The sequence below is a fragment of the Geotrypetes seraphini genome, chromosome 10, assembly GCF_902459505.1.
Source record: "Geotrypetes seraphini chromosome 10, aGeoSer1.1, whole genome shotgun sequence".
Taxonomy (NCBI): Eukaryota; Metazoa; Chordata; class Amphibia; order Gymnophiona; family Dermophiidae; genus Geotrypetes; species Geotrypetes seraphini.
Window position 1 is genome coordinate 50,038,679 of NC_047093.1, and position 16,325 is coordinate 50,055,003.

Consider the following 16,325-nt stretch of genomic DNA (forward strand, 5'->3'; position numbering starts at 1 on the left):
CCACACACAAAAATTGTAGTTTGAAAGAAAATCTCTACTTTGTAGTAGTCCTCCTGCTAGATTAGCCATTTGATGGGATTTGTTTGAAGAGATGAATACAGCATAGGGTTTAACGGCAGAAAAAAAAATAAAGATAGAAGCATTTAAATTCTGCAGGTTGGCTTACCAAAATGGATTTCCACGACTAAGGCACTCATAAAGTTATCGTATCATATAAGGTGCCTAGAAGGCACATTTGGGTCATTATTGAAACTCAGCAGTCAGTGTTTAAACATATCCAGGTATTGATCATTTGTTGTTATCCAGATATTCATTATGGATATTGGTGGTATGGGCATTCTGCAAACTGCTGTCATTATCCATATAATGATGATATTCAGTGCCAGTATCCAGACAACACAGGATAACTTTTTTTTTTTTTTTTTTTGCTGTTCTAAGCTATCCAGATACTAGCCCCAAATATTGCAGCTATCTGGGTATTTTCTTGCTCCACCTATGTTATCTGAATAGCACTAGTGTGGTAGGTAATGATTTTCAGTGGCATTATCCAGATACTGCTGCTAAAAATCAATGACTGGCCTTGGTCTGTGGTATTTATTTTGGTAGCAGGTGCTGCTACTTGGATAAATGTTTTAAAAATATTGGGCTAATTGTTTCCTGAATCTGTAAATACTTTTTAACAGCAGATGAAATATGAAGTGATGTTAAGGTTTACCAGGCAATTCATAGTGAATGCATATAATAAGCTTTCTTTCATGTTAGCAACAAGTTGCTCCCATGGATGACGAGACTGGAAAGGAACTGGTCCTGGCATTGTATGATTACCAGGAGAAGAGCCCTCGTGAAGTCACTATGAAGAAAGGAGATGTCCTAACACTGCTCAATAGCACTAACAAGGTAAAGAGAGTGTGTCTTGGTGCTGGCCTGACATTTAGCCATCTTTGTGATCAGTAATGTTCAAGCACAACACATTTGAAGAAGTTTGTAGACCTACATTATCGTTCTGAATGGATGTTTGCTTATTTTTCATTGAGTTCCATCTTGGCTTTTGTTCCTTTTTTCCTTTCAGGACTGGTGGAAGGTGGAGGTAAATGACCGTCAGGGCTTTGTGCCTGCTGCCTATGTGAAGAAATTGGATCCTGCACAGTCTGCATCCCGCGAGAACCTCCTAGAAGAGCAAGGCAGCATAGGATTACGCCAAGAACAAATTGACAACCAGTAAGACCAGATTTGAACCTAAAGGTCATCTGTCCTAGGTTGCTCCTCCTCTTAGAGCTGAACTGAGGAACTTGATATCTCAAAGATCTCAGCCACCTACACTTTTTTCCTGATGCATTTGACACAGATTGGCTTCCTGATCATTTCCTGTACACACCTTTTTCTGTTGCTGACGAGGGAAGTGACCCAAAGAAATACTGCACCTAGCTGTATTTGAAGTGAATTTATTGCATGCATAGATTTTGCTTTGAGATGAATCTGAGCCTGGCTCTGAAGTATCAGTAGCTTATTATTGTTTACTCTTTTTCTATTGATTTTGCAGGAGATTCTTCTCATAAATACTGTAAATTATCTATGGGGTTTGAACTCTGGCATATGTTATAGTACAGTGTGATAAGACTGGGTCATGAGGACTTGCTGTAGATGATAGTCTCTGACAGGAAAATCTAAAGTATAAAACAGGCATGCAAGTTCCATACTGCCTGTATTGCTGCAAGATTAATGGCAATAGTTTCCAGCTTTGTACCCCCAATATTAAGCAAACGCCATTACTCTGAGGTAGGGTTACCAGATTTTCCATCTGGTAAAAAAAAAAAAATGCATGACCCTGCCCTGTTCTGCCCCAGGACCGCCCCCCCAGGTCCACCCCATTCTGCCCTCCCTCCTTAAAACCCAGCCCCCACACAAACCTCTCATCAGCTTTTCAAAACCCAGACAAAGTGCCTGGTTTTGAAAAGCTGTCTGGATGTCTGGGGAAATCCAGAAGTCTGGTGGTGCTACATACAACACAAGTGAATTCTTCCTCAGAGTTAGGGGTACCAATTGTTTTGAAAAGTTGGCTCCTATATTCATAGGAACTTCTGACTTGGCCTATAGTTTTTGCACAGTATAGGAGGCAAAGATCAAGTATCCATGAGGTTAGGGAGGGGAAGGCAACAATGTACAGTGGTATCTTGGATTATGAGCATAATCCGTTCCAGGAGCATGCTCGTAATCCAAAATGCTCGTTTATCAAAGAAAATAGTGGCAACACCAAAGATTAGTTCCAGAACCCGGGGTCTGTACCTGTCGGGTGCTGGGTGCTGCAGCACCGTCTCCTCCGTCCGTCATCCGAAGAAGAACCCCACAGTGCTGCTTCGGGGGGGGGATGCCTCTAATGTCCGCCAGCCGCTGGAGAACCCCGCAGTGCTGCTTCAAAGGGATGCCTCCTCCATCCGCCGGCCAGCCCTCCACGTCGGAGGCCCCCACGCATGCTGGAGAGCCCCCACGCAGCCGAGCGCCACCCCCACCTGCACGCCACACACAACGCCGATGATTGACGCTTTGCGGGTCGCACGCAATGCGCAGGCGGGACGGCACCTGGCCGCGAAGGCCCAGACAGAGGTCCTTCAACCTGCGGAAGGCACCCGACTTGGAAGGCTGGCCGGAAGACGGACGAGGAATCCCCCAAAGTGGCACTTCCTGGACTGTAAGTGCTCGTTTATCGGGGCAGTGCTCGGTTTGTGAGTCAAAAGTTTGCTGAGTGTTTTGCTCGTCTTGCAAAACACTTGCAAACTGGGTTACTCGCAAACCGAGGTTCCACTGTACATTGTTTCGGAGTTCAAAGCTATACATTTCTCCTTCCCCGGAAAGCTTTTGTAGAAAAACACAAATCTCAGCAGATATTTTTGCCAGGGCAATAATCAAAACAAAGCTGTCTGGTAATAGATGCAAATCCCACAAGTAAAAAGGACCTGCGGGGTTTGCACCTTATTAGAGCATTTTATTGCCCTTGAATTACTATGGTGATGCGGGAGGGACAGAATATATTCATCTCTCCTTTCATTTTTTTTTCCATTGGCTCCTAAAGTTGGAACTTCAAGTTTCATGTGACAGTGTTTGAGCTAGCATAGTCTCTTGGTTAAGACAGAGAGGAGAAATGATCTAAAAAAATAACCTATAGCAAGCAGACATTCTGTTCATGCTGGTGAGGGGTATGGAGGGTAGACAGCCTCTAAGGTAACTTACTCTGCGGAACTTCTCTCCTTATTTGTTTTCCTAATTTCTTGCACTTGTGATGCTTCTCAAATTACCCTTTAATCTCCTCCAGAAACTGAAATTGTAACCTGCACTTCTCCTGACAGCTGTTGCTGCTTTTCTCTCCTTTCTTTTTTTATTTTTTTTAATCACACTAATTTTTTTTGCATGCATTTGCTGTGCTCCCTCTGTGCAGGATTCTCATATCTAAGGAAGTCAGCAGTGTCTCTCTACGTATGAAACAGGTGGAAGAATTGTGAGTAGGAGCAGTATTTCACAAAGCACATCCTCGCCATTCTGTATCACCTACATGTGTGCTTGCTGATTTTGTTTTTTCTTGTGGTGGTGGGCATGGGAGGTATGGCCACTGCACTTTGTTCATTGAAGGCAATTTGGACATGTTCTCACATCCTGGACCCTTTGGTGCTGGTTGCATAGCTAGTTACTGCGATATTCAGGAGCTTTTTGTTGTAAGTCTGGTGTCTGCAGGTGATGGTGGGGACTTTAGCTAATGAGTGGTATGGCTGGATTTATTAAAGTTCAGGGTTTCATCCTGCTTTGATTGCATTTCCAGGTTTGGCTTGGCAAAGTTTGTACGAATTCTGCAGGTCCTATCTGTTTGTTGAAGAAAGCCAGAGTACAAAAAGCTTTTGTGGTCATTTGGACACATGGCTAGTAATTGTTTTTATGATTTACCTTCAGCCACTAAATTTTTGCAACACTATTTCTGAAATAGTCATGTGGTTGGTTGGAGAGTACAAGAGGCCAAATCAATTTTATAGTAGATGGTTTTTGCTACCATAGAGCAAACACTATAATTTTGGTACTGGGAGTTATTTAAAAAATTTGTATTTTCAGATTAGTTTCCAAAAATCTTTACTACTTGCTTAGTTGAATTTTTTTTCAGGGTTCTACTGACACTAGAATTGTTCAAATGAAAGTTTTGTGCAGAAGCCTAGACCAGATGTATATATCAAGAAAGGTGGAAGGAGAGCCAAATGACAAGTTGGCATTGTTATAAAGTGAGGTGAAAGAAGCTATTAGAGCCAAAAGAACATCTTTCAAAAAAAATGGGAAAAGGATCCAAATGAATACAGGAAGCATATAAGCACTAACAAGTTAGATGCAAAGCATTGATAAAGGAGGCTCAAATATTGAAAAGAAGCTTGCTGTAGAGTTAAAAACTTGTAGTAAAAATGTTTTCAAATTATATTAGAAGCAGAAAACTTGTGAGGAAGCCAGTTAGATCATCAAGCAGTAAAAGGAACACTCGTGAAGACAAGGCCGTAGGAGAGAGATTGCCTGAATTGTTTGTTTCTTTCTTTATTGAAGAGGATGTAGGGGAGCTACTTGTGCCAAAAATGGTATTTAAGGGCGACAATACAGAGGAACTGAAATGCATCTTGGTGAATCTGGGAATCTGCCAACTTGACAAGTTAAAGAGCAGCAAATCACCCCAGGGTACTGAAAAATGAAATTGCAAATCTACTATTAGTAATTATCCTGCCATTAAAATCATCCATGGGATCTGAAGATTGGAAGGTGTTTAAAAAGGGTCCAAGGGTGATCGAGGAAATTGCAGATTAGTAAGCCTGATGTGATTGCTGGGCAAAATTGTAGAAACTATTATAAAGAACAAAATTGCTGAACACACAGACATAGTTTAATGGGACAGAGTCAACATGGAATCAGCCAAGGGAAATCTTATTTCACCAATTTGCTACATTTTTTTTAAAGGCATGAGTAAATGTGGATAAGCTGAGTCAGTTCATGTGTAGGTTTTCAGAAAATGATAAGAATTATCAGGAAAGACTAAAGAGATTAGGGCTCTTCAGCTTGGAAAAGAGATGGCTAAGGGGAGATATAATTGAAGTCTACAAAATCCTGAGTGGTGTAGAATGGGTAGAAGTAGATCAACTTTTTACTGTATCATGATTTACAAAGACTAGGGGACACTCGAAGTTACAGAGTAATACTTTTAAAACCAATAGGAGGAAATAGTTATGCTCTAGAATGTGTTGCCAGAAGATGTGGTAAGAGCAGTTAATGTAGCTGGTTTTAAAAAAGGTTTAGACAAGTTCCTGGAAGAAAAGTCCATAGTGTGCTTTTGAGACATACATGGAATGCCGCTACTATTTGGGTTTTTTCCAGTACTTGTGAAGATGGGAAACTGGACTAGATGTACCATTGGTCTGACCCAGTAAGGCTATTCTTAAATAATAATAATAACTTTATTCTTCTATACCACCACAATCTTGCGACTTCTAGGTGGTTTAAATTCAAAAGAGCTGGACATTTCATCGATTTACAATATGCAGATAGGCAGATGGAAGTACAGAGTACAGAGACTTTAAGAAAGCAAAATTACAAGATACTGTTTGCTAAGAATTTCAGAGAGGACCTGTTAAAGAAAGGTCGCGAATTTCAAAAACAGCGAAAATTACAACATACAGTTTGTTTAGAATTTCAGAGAGGACATATTAGAAGAAAAGTCCCGAAATTACAAATACTGTTCGATTAGGATTTCAGAGGGCATATTGGGAAAGTGAAATGAACAGAGTGTTCGGTGAGATTCTGTTTAGGTGATATATCTGTCGAATAAGGTAGTTTTTATGAGTTTTCTAAAAGCGTTGTAGGGTCAGTTCAGCTTTATTAATGTAGTTGTCTAGCCAATGTTGTTGTTTGTTTGCTTGGTACATGAAAGTTCTGTCCAGAAAGGTTTTGTATTTACAATTGGTAATGCTTGGGTATGCAAAAAGATAGCTGTTTCTGGTTTGTCTTATAGGGCTGTAGAATAAGAAGTGTGATAGTACTTCAGGAGAGACTACTGAGAATCAAAAAGCCATGGGATTAGAAGGCAATGTTCTGTTTTGGATTGGAAACTGGTTAAAAGATAGAAACAGAGTAGGATTAAACAGCCAGCTCTCTAAATAGAGGAAGGTGAAAAGTGACGTTCTGCAAGGATCTGTACTGGGAACAGTGCTTTTAACATTTATAAGTGATCTGGAAATGAGAATGAGTGCAATGATCAAATTTGCAGATGACAAAAAAATATTCAAAGTTGTTAAATTACAATACAGACTGTGAGAAATTGCAGGAGAACCTTGGCAGGCTGGAGGACTGGACATCCAAATGGCAGTTAAAAATTAAATGTAAACAAATACGCGGTGATGCACATTGGGGGAGAAACTCAAATTATAGCTACATGATACTAGGTTCTGCATTAGGAGTCAACCATCAAGATTTTAGGTATGGTGGAATTCTGGGCAGAATTTCAGGTGCTTATTTCATTTCTGCCATTCTGAACCAGTAACTCAGCTTTGAATCATGCCTCACATCATACCTAAGAACCTCAAATTCCTCAATAGTATGATGGAATTCTGGGCAGAATTTCAGGTGTTTTCTACTGGTGAGATTTGTAGAGCTACTAGTTGGTCTTGCCCTCCTTCTCCAATCACTATAGGTTTTATGGACAGGCTAGAGAGAAAATGCTGCTTTTGGTATCCGAATTCTTCCAGCATATGTTTCTTCTTCTTGCTCAATGCAAAGTGCTTTGCTACATCCCGTTTGTTCTGGACTAGTCTAGTGGAAAAGGAGAAAGAAAATTGGTCTTAAGCTGCTAATTTTTTTTTTCTCGAGTCCAACCAGACCAGGTTGGGTCCTCCCCCCCCCCCCAATTTAAGATGTGGAGCATCAGAGAATCCTATGTGGCCTCTGGAGTGGTTGCTCTTTTATGGTTAATATTTCCTCTTTCCTTGTGGATGGAATGGGAGTTTTTGTTTTTATTATTATTTATTTGTCAATATTTTGCTTTGTTAAAGGAATATTATAGGGCTAGTATTCGCATAGTGCCTTTTTATAGGCAGAGGTCTCAGCTCTCTCTGTCTCCATTTGCTGGCTGAGGGGTATAACCTATTGGATCTGGACTGGTCTGGTTGACTTAAAAGCGAAATTAGCAAGCAGGACCAAATTTTTCCTGCTCAAATCACTGCCTGCAATTGGGAGGAGTTTTGCTTCATAGTGTTTTCCTGGTTCTTTTGATTTGGCATGTGGCCCATTAGTCTACCTTTAGAGAACAGTAGTTATAGGTAAATAGTTTTTCTTGCTGCTGTGCCATGTCACTGGCTTTGGTTTCAGCTCCTGGATTTCCATCTTCTCTTAGTTGTAGTCTGTCTGTGCGTGTGCACGCTTCCATAGTGCTTATGATGCTGCTCTAGATCATGCTCTGGATTTTGCGTCGTATGGTTTTCCTTGTCCTGGTGCTGCTGGACTTGTTTTTAGTGTCGTATTCTGCATGGTTGTGAAGTGATCTCTTAATGCCACCCTCCCTCTTGTGTTTACTCCAGATACCACACTCTGCTGGAAATTGGGGAGAAGCGTAAAGATATGCTGGAGAAAAGCTGCAAAAAGTTTATGCTGTTTCGTGAGGCAAATGAACTGCAGCAGTGGATCAATGAGAAGGAGGCAACTCTCACAAATGAGGAATTGGGAGCTGACCTGGAGCAGGTGGAAGTGCTGCAAAAAAAATTTGATGACTTCCAGAAGGTAGGCCTTGGGTACTTCATGTTCCACTGTGTAATGTGAATGAAGGATAATGGTTGTGTCTGACAGCCTCATGCTGGATACTTTTGTTTAATTTTCATTTGGAGCCACAACTGTAAAGATTGAATATTTGTATATTTTTTGACCAGCAGCTTCTTTCTGCTCCTTCAGCCTTTTTTTTTTTTTTGCCCAACTACTAGGAGATGTTTTGTGCATTTTGTATTTCCACAGTTTTTAATGTAGACATTCCAGCTACTTTTCTAGGTCCTTAGTTTAGCCCCCGAGTATTGCAGTTGTGTGGTGGACTTCCCTCCTTTCTCTGCAGCATCCTCAGTCAACTAGGGAACTGAAGATCCAGCTCCCTCAATATGAGAGAGCACAGCACTGTTACTGTTCTGGCTTCAATGTTTAATTTCTGGAACGTTGGCAGTATCATTCACTGTGGCCTATTTCTGCAAGAATATCTTCTGTCTGCATTGATTTTACTGATAACACAAAATATTACAGGCTAGTTTTGAAAGGTTGTTGCATAGGGCCTGATGCTTCACAGTAGAGCTGTGCATCTTGCATAATTAAGTTGGTTTTCCTTAACTCTGAAATCTATATCTTGCTTTCTCCTCTATATGTAGTAAGTCTAGATTAGTATCATTATTTTAGTAATCTTTGGAATAGGAGAAATAGTCCTGAAATATGTAATCACTATTTTTGAGGCTGTCTAGGTAGCTTTAGACTTGTCTCCAGTTTGGATTGAATGAAGGTTCATGTACCAGAACTTAAGTTTATTTGCCTTCTTTTAAAGGATTTGAAAGCCAATGAATCACGTCTGAAAGACATTAACAAGGTGTCAGATGAGCTAGAGTCTGAGGGGCTGATGGCAGAGGAAGTTCAGGCCATTCAGCAACAGGTATGTTCTACTCATGTGCTGTGCACTTATTCCTGCTCTCTGCCCTTCTTTCACCTTCTTCAGATCTGTCAGCACTTTGTTTTGTCACAGGTCCATCTCTGATTTTGTTTTTAATAACTTCTGTAGTTTATTGCATTGCTTATATCCATTGCCTTAGACCAATGCCTAACTATGAAGGAACAAGTGGACTCCCTATTCAGAAAGGGTTTTCTTACACTCTGGAAACTCAGATCCATTAAATCATACTTCGACACATCTACTTTCAGAATCCTAGTGCAATCCCTCGTACTGAGTCAACTCGACTACTGCAACATCGCCTATCTAGCAATCTCCCAAAAGAATATGAGACAGCTTCAAATAATGCAAAACGCTGCGGTCAGGCTTATCTTCGGGCTGAAGAAATTCAACCACGTGACACCTTACTATTGGCAGTTGCACTGGCTGCCAACGGAAGCACGAGTAAGGTTTAAATTCGCCTGCATCTGCTTCAAAGTACTTTATGGACTTGCCCCCAAGTACATAACAGACCTTTTCTCATTTTCCAACAACAAACGCAAGAGAAACTCGCACTCAAAATTCATTTCTCCTCCAGTTAGAGGTTGCAAGCTAAAAAAACACCACGAACACCTTCTCTCTCACCAAGCAGCCCTATGGGGTAAAGACCTAGATCAACAGCTTTCGCCCACTACCTACGGGGAATTTAGGAAGCGCCTAAAAACATACCTGTTCCTGAAACACCTAAACAATTGACCCGTTCTCCCCTCTCTCTCCCCAAGAACGGTCTCCCCTACCCCTACCTTTACCCCCCTTACCTCTTCCCACCATCCCCTACCTTTATCCCCCCCTCCTTAGTCCACCTGAATCACACTGAACTGTGATTCATATAATCTATTATCTTTATATTATCGTTATTTTTCATTGTTATTTTCTAAACATATAGCTTATTCCAAACAGGTCCTTTCGGACATTACCTACCAAAATGTACATCTTATACTCTTGCTAAGCAAATTGTATTTCTATATTCTTACTTTCTTAAAGTCTATGCTATCTGTATTTCATATGTAAATCTGCATATTGTGTTTCGCTGAATGTCCAGCTCTCTTGATTGTAAACCGCCTAGAAGTCGCAAGATTGTGGCGGTATAGAAGAATAAAGTTATTATTATTATTAAAGTTATTATTATTATTCATAGATACTGTGTATTGCTTACTACTTTATGTCACCTAGGGGCTTTTATTAAGATAAGCATCTTATAAATATAAGTGTAGTGGAAAAAAATTGCTTCCCATGCTCATCTTCTGTTTTTCATAGTCCCTCGCATTGCTCCTCCGTTTACTGAAACTAAATTTTCTTTTTCTAGGAAGTCAGTGCAATGCCACGGGTAAGCAACTTTGAAATGTTTTCAACTGATTGTGTGGTGGTTTTATTTTTAGAGTACTTTCCAGATATGAATGAGTAGCAGTCATCCCTAGCCACAATTTCTGGAGACAGATCATATGGCAAACAGATTCTCTATCTTAGTGTTTTCCCTTCTGAAATACTGCTACTATGCATGTTCCCCAGTGCTCTGAGTGTCCTAGTTTTTGGTATGGCTAATGAAGGGTTTGCTTGTTTCTCTGCCTGAATAACTACATCTTTCTTTAGGAACTCTCCAGACCGGTATAGCTGTAATAGCAATCTTACATAAGGGTATGTATCTTATCATGAACAGCAGGTGGAGACTGGAAAAAAAACTTTGGAACTCTACATAATAGGTTACTCTCCCTTATTCCCTCAGTCTTCTTTCAGTCTCCAGCAGGTGTGAGTGAGTTGTACCCATCTCCCTTGGTAGGGCTGTTGGAATTTGTTTAGGGCTTCTTGTCCCCTTTTTGGTGCCGGATTGAGCTTGGGTGGACCCTGTTAGGGGGGTCTGTCCGACCTCGGGGGTGTCACACCCGGCTGGTCTCATGCTGGGTTCCTCCCTCCCACTTTCCTCCACCTCACCAACATTTTATTAGAGGTGCCTCAGCAGTAAGCCTTGCCCCAAATTCAGGTAAGGCATACTGCTTTGAGAGCCAGTGGAGTCTGTTCTGTGAAAAAAAATAAATCCTGAGGTAGTGCCGGTCTGAAGGGTTGCTTTCCCTTTAAATTTGCTGTATTTTATTGTATTTTTCATCTAATCGGCACTTTTTCTTATCTAGGTCGCGTATGGAGCAATGAGTTTGCTCCGGACACAAAGCACTCGCTGCCAGCCCGTGCAAGCGGTGTACAGGCTGATGCGGTGGAGGAGCCTCGTCAGCAGTGGGTGCCAGCATCCAGGGCTCCCTGCCGCTAGTGCCTCACAAGTTGGCAGGGAGCAAGGGGGAAGCCCGGTCTTCCCCCACTGCCCACGGATGGATTTCCTCAGCCACCGACGGTGAGGGTAAAAAGGATTCCCTTACCACCGGTGTGGCTGGGGATTCCCTCACAGCTGATGCTGGCTTGCCTGCTTTAGTGACTGGGACAGTTTAGGCTTCCGAGCTGCTACAGACCCTGGAAGGGTTATATCGTCACCATTTTGGCGGGAGACCCCTCCATCTTGTCTGCAACCTCAGGTGACCTTCCCCCTCAGGTTTCAGCAGGGTCCCCTGCTGTGGCAGGAAGTTTCATGGGGGCCGACGGGGGGGGGAGGGGGATTCCCTCATTTAATTTTTGCTCTGTGCAGAGCTTATTTTCAGGCGGCTGGGGGTTCTGCGTTTGGCCCAGGTGTCTTGGGGGTGGGTTTTCCCTCCGCGCCCCCTGCAGCTTTGCCCACCTCTACTCCTTTAGCACCCCTCCTCGTCCAGGACGTCCAGGTTTGGGACGAAGACTTGTGGTCTAAGGAGCTTGTGGATCTTGAAAAGGACCTGTCTGCCAAAGGTAGTTTCTCCTTTTCATGTCAATCAGACAGTGGTTCTCCCAGTGTTGGGTAGTTGGGAGGAATCTTCCGAGCAGAAACAGTTGCGCAAGTTTGATGTTGGTCGGGTTCTTCACTCTTACATTCAGAGAACTCAGGAGATAGGAAATCAGATCATCTTTTTGTCCTTCTAGTGCAGTGGTCTCAAACTCAAACCCTTTGTGGGGCCACATTTTGGATTTGTAGGTATTTGGAGGGCCGCAGAAAAAATAGTTAATGTCTTTAAAGAAATGACTATTTTGCATGAGGTAAAACTCTTTATAGTTTATAAAACTTTCCTTTAACAGTTAAAAGGAAAAATATATAAACTATAAAGAGTTTTACCTTATGCAAAATTGTCATTTCTTTAATAAGACATTAACTATTTTTTTCTGCAGCCCTCCAAGTATTCTATTTTTTTCTGCAGCCTTCACATTTAAAGTTTAATATCTTTTCTTTCTCAAAACTGACACATTTCAATCACTATATTGAAAATAAAATCATTTTCCCTACCTTTGTTGGCTGGTGACTTTATTTTTCTGTGCTTTTAACTATGTTTCCAGGGCCTTCTTGTCCTTTGACTGTTTTTCTCTCCGTCTTCACTTTCTGCCTTGGCATTAACTCAAGATGCCTTGGCATCTTTGGCATTAACTCAATATTCTATTTTTTTGCTTTCTTTTCAAAATCTACGTTTCCATGTCTTACCTTCCCTTCCTATCTCTCTCTTCTTCCGTCCTATTTCCATGGTCTGACATCTCTTTCCTTCCTTTCTCTCCCTCCCTCCTTCCTTTCCCCTGGTCTGGAATCTGTCTCCTTCCCTCCCCCATGCCCTGGCATCTCTCCCTCCCCTTCCATGGTCTGGTATCTCCTTTCCTTCCCCCCCTCCCATGAACTTGGCATCTCTTGTTCCTCTCCTCTCCCTTGTCTTCCTTCTCCTTCCTTCCCTCTCTTTCCCCAATTGGGTGCAGCAGCAACAGAAGCAGCATTTCTCTTCCCCCTTTCCTGTGCTTCAGAGGCATTTCTCTTCCCCCTTCCCTCCCTCTCCATTTCCCTGTGCAGCAGCAGCAGCATATCCCTAGAGTCCCCCTTTCCTATGCAGCAGAAGCATTTCTCTTTCCCCTCCCCTTCCGTTCCCTTCCTTGTGGAGCAGCAGCGTGTCTGGCCAGCTCCCTTGCTCTGTCGATCGTTCCGTTCAAAGCTGCGGGTGGCGGCTCCTTGCGAGATCCACGCCTGCGTCAGAAGCCTCTCTGATGTTGTGATGTCAGAGAGGCTTCCAATGCAGGAGTGGATAGCGCGGCTTTGAACGGAACGATCGACTGAGCAAGGGAGCCAGCCAGACATGCTGTTGCTCCACAAGGAAGGGAAGGGGGAAGAGAAATGCTGGTGTGGATGGCACGAGGAGCTGCCGCTGTCCGCAGCTTTGACCAGAACAATCAACTGCAGCAAGGGAGCAGTTGATCATCGCGTCCAGACCGTGGGCCACAAAATAGCACCTGGAGGGCCGCATGCGCCCATGGGCCGCGAGTTTGAGACTGCTGTTCTAGTGGGTCCTTGTAAGGAGGATGTCACTTCCAAGGCTGCCATTGCGCGCTGGATCAAGGAGACTATTGCTTCCGCATAACTTCTTCAGAAGAAGCCTATTCCGGATTTTCTCAAGGCTCATTCCACTCAAGGTCAGGCAGTTTCTTGGGCTGAGTCTTCGCTGGTGCCTCCAGTGGATATTTGTAAGGCTGCGGTTTGGTCTTACTTGCATTCTTTTGTCAGGCACTACAGTGTGGATGTTCAGGCGCGTTGGGATGCAGTGTTTGGTGAGCGTGTTCTTTTGTTGGCCCTTCGAGGATCCCACCCATGATGGGTACTGCTTTGGTACGTCCCATCTGTAAGATTACTATTACAGCTATACCGGTCTGGAGAGTTGCTAAAGAAGGAGAAATTAGTTCTTTCTTTTAGCCTCTCCAGACCGGTATAATACTCCACCCTGTCTGTTGTCGTGTTGTTCTTGCATGAAGATTTTAGCTTTATCTGCGGGTTCTAGTATTTTTCTAGGGCTGGGGAGATCAAAGAACAGCAGCTGTGGCTTGGCTGGCATTAGTGCTTCCAGATTCACTGATTCACTTCAGGTGAATCGATTCAAATCGATTTACCACGCAAAAAAATCGGCCTCCCGATTCGTTGACTGACCCTCCCCCCTCACCTCTAAAGCAGAAGCGGCAGCGCTGCCTCTTGCTGGCCTGCCGCTCCTGCTTTAGAGGGCGAGTGGGGGAGGGTAAGTTGGGAAGTGGCTTCCCTGCTAGTGTCCGGCTTTCCCGCATCAATTTACCTAAATTCAGCAGCCTGCATAAGATCGCTGGCTCTAGCAATCTTTGCAAGCTGCCATACGTCTAGCAATCTTATACAGGCTGCTGAATTTAGGTAAATTGAACACTCAGGCCTTCCGGGGGAAGGGGGTGCAGTCCTTCAGGGGGGGGTACAGGCCTTCAGAAGGGACAGGCAGGCCTTTATGGGGATGCAGGCCTTCAGGGGGGACAGGCTGGCTTCAGGGGTGGGGTGTAGGCCTTCAGGGGGGACAGGCTGGCCTTCAGGGGTGGGGTGTAGGCCTTCAGGGGGGGGACATGCAGGCCTTCAGGGGTGGAGTGTAGGCCTTCAAGGGGACATGCAAGCCTTCAGGGGTGGAGTGTAGGCATTCAGGGGGGACAGGCTGGCCTTCAGGGGGGACAGGTTGGCCTTCAGGGGTGGGGTGTAGGCCTTCGGGGGGGCATGCTGGCCTTCAGGAGTGGGGTGTATGCCTTCAGGGGAGGGACATGCAGGCCTTCAGGGGGGGTGCAGGCTTTCGGGGGGGACATGCAGGCCTTCAGGGGGACATGCAGGCCTTCGGGGGTGGGGTGTAGGCCTTCAGGAGGGGCAGACATTCAGGGGAGGGGGTCCAGGTGTAGAAGTACACGGAGGGAGGGAGGGAAGAGACATGCATATGCCGGACTTTGGGGGGAAGAAATAATGGGTCTAAAAATAGAGGAGAGAGAGATGGTGGACAATGGGATTTAGGGATGGAATGAACAGAAAGGGAGAGATGGTGGACGCTGGGGTGGTGGGGAATGAGGGAGAGATGCTGGATGAAAGGGTAGTTGAGAAAAGGTGTATCTGTGGATGGAGACAAAAAAAAGGAAAGATGCCAGAGGGAAGGGAAGGGAAACAGAAGGGGAGGACAGAGATGGAAGATGGTTGGTTAGCACGGAGAAAGAAGGAGACCCTGGCAAGCAAGTTATCAGAAGACAACCAGAGCCTGGGACCAACAAGATTTGAATAATGACCAGATAACAAAAGGTAGAAAAAATAATTTTATTTTCTGTTTTGTGATTACAATATGTCAGATTTGAAACGTGTATCCTGCCAGAGCTGGTGTTAGACTGCAAACGTGAGCTAGGATTTAACAGAGAGAGGAAAAGTCTTTTTTGTTTGTTTATTTTGTTTACACCACAGCACCAGTGTGGTTAGGAGAGGGCAAAGGGGGTGAAGAGGCTATAAAAGGGATGAAGAAGCTATAAAATAAACCCACCAGGATGTTTTTAAAAAAAACACTCAATTGGGCAGGAAAATCGAATCGAAAAATCAATTCAGTAGGCTGAATCGAATTTAATTTTTTTTTTTTTCCTGAATCGGGCAGCAATAGCTGGCGAGCTGTGGGGACATTTGCATTTGCTCCTTTGCATTTTTCAACAGCGTTCAGATTTTATTAGTTATTACTCCTGTTCGGAGTCCTGTTTTCTATTTATAGTTCTTAGTTCTGCTTGGCTATTCGTTAGACTGAGGGAATGAGGGAGAGTAACCTATTATGTACAGTTCCAAAGTTTTGTTTCAATCTCCACCTGCTGCTCATGATAAAATATATAGCCATCTGTAAGATTACTATTGCAGCTTTACCGGTCTGGAGAGGCTAAAAGAAAGAAAATTAACAGGTAAGAACCAAATTTCTCCTTTCTGTCTTGTGCAGGATGAAGCTGATTCAAAGACTGCATCACCATGGAAGGTAGGTACTTTCCCAGCACTTTGAGACATCGGTTGCTGTCACTCAGGTTACTTCTTGATCTTTATATGTAGTGCTACCCGTAGAGTACTCTATTGTGATTATGTCCAACATTCCTGCTCAGAATATTTCAGAAGAGCTCTAGAGATTTACCATTCATGTAATCAGCGTATACGTATAAGATGGTGTAGTGTGTCTAGGGCTTGCAATTTTTGCTATTTATATACTATACTATCTTAATGTTCTCAGACACAAAAACTGAGAGAAAAAGCACACATGCAATGTGAGCTGGAGCATGTAAATATTAACACAAAGCCCTATATCCAATGAGATTTGAATTCTGGTGACAGATATGGTATGTAATTAATCTTACATAAGTATTTGTGGTTGATTGTCTTTTAATTCTCAATATAGTCTCTTCGTTTGGCTATGCAGTCAGTGGCTACATTTAATTCAATCAAGGTGAGAACTCGTTGCTTTCTGTGAATCTCTTTGCTGATGTGAACCCATGCCTGCACTTGTGAATTGACTGTCATATTTTTCACAGGAACTGAATGAGCGCTGGAGATCACTTCAGCTACTGGCAGAAGAAAGGAGTCAACTTCTTGGCAGTGCTCATGAAGTACAGAGATTTCACAGGTGACGACATTCAAAGCAAAAAGCAGTCACCAGAGCAACATAACATATTAACTAAGAGTTGATAGTGGATCAGACCAAGATCTGTTAGCTCA

The 16,325-nt window shown here is 43.3% G+C and overlaps 1 protein-coding gene across 8 annotated transcripts in view; it reads left to right on the forward strand.

Annotated features, from left to right (window-relative positions):
- SPTAN1 (spectrin alpha, non-erythrocytic 1) overlaps positions 1-16,325 on the forward strand; it is a 160,683-nt gene that overhangs the window by 76,312 nt on the left and 68,046 nt on the right. For 5 of the 8 annotated variants that reach the window (XM_033960196.1, XM_033960194.1, XM_033960195.1 and 2 more), the window contains exons 21-29: positions 763-897; positions 1,070-1,218; positions 3,431-3,490; positions 7,581-7,779; positions 8,576-8,680; positions 10,041-10,061; positions 15,562-15,597; positions 16,009-16,056; positions 16,142-16,233. In XM_033960196.1, coding sequence (XP_033816087.1) covers positions 763-897; positions 1,070-1,218; positions 3,431-3,490; positions 7,581-7,779; positions 8,576-8,680; positions 10,041-10,061; positions 15,562-15,597; positions 16,009-16,056; positions 16,142-16,233 — 845 coding nt within the window. The remainder of the gene's footprint in view (positions 1-762; positions 898-1,069; positions 1,219-3,430; positions 3,491-7,580; positions 7,780-8,575; positions 8,681-10,040; positions 10,062-15,561; positions 15,598-16,008; positions 16,057-16,141; positions 16,234-16,325) is intronic. The other 3 variants (XM_033960197.1, XM_033960200.1, XM_033960201.1) reach the window with 1 other exon arrangement.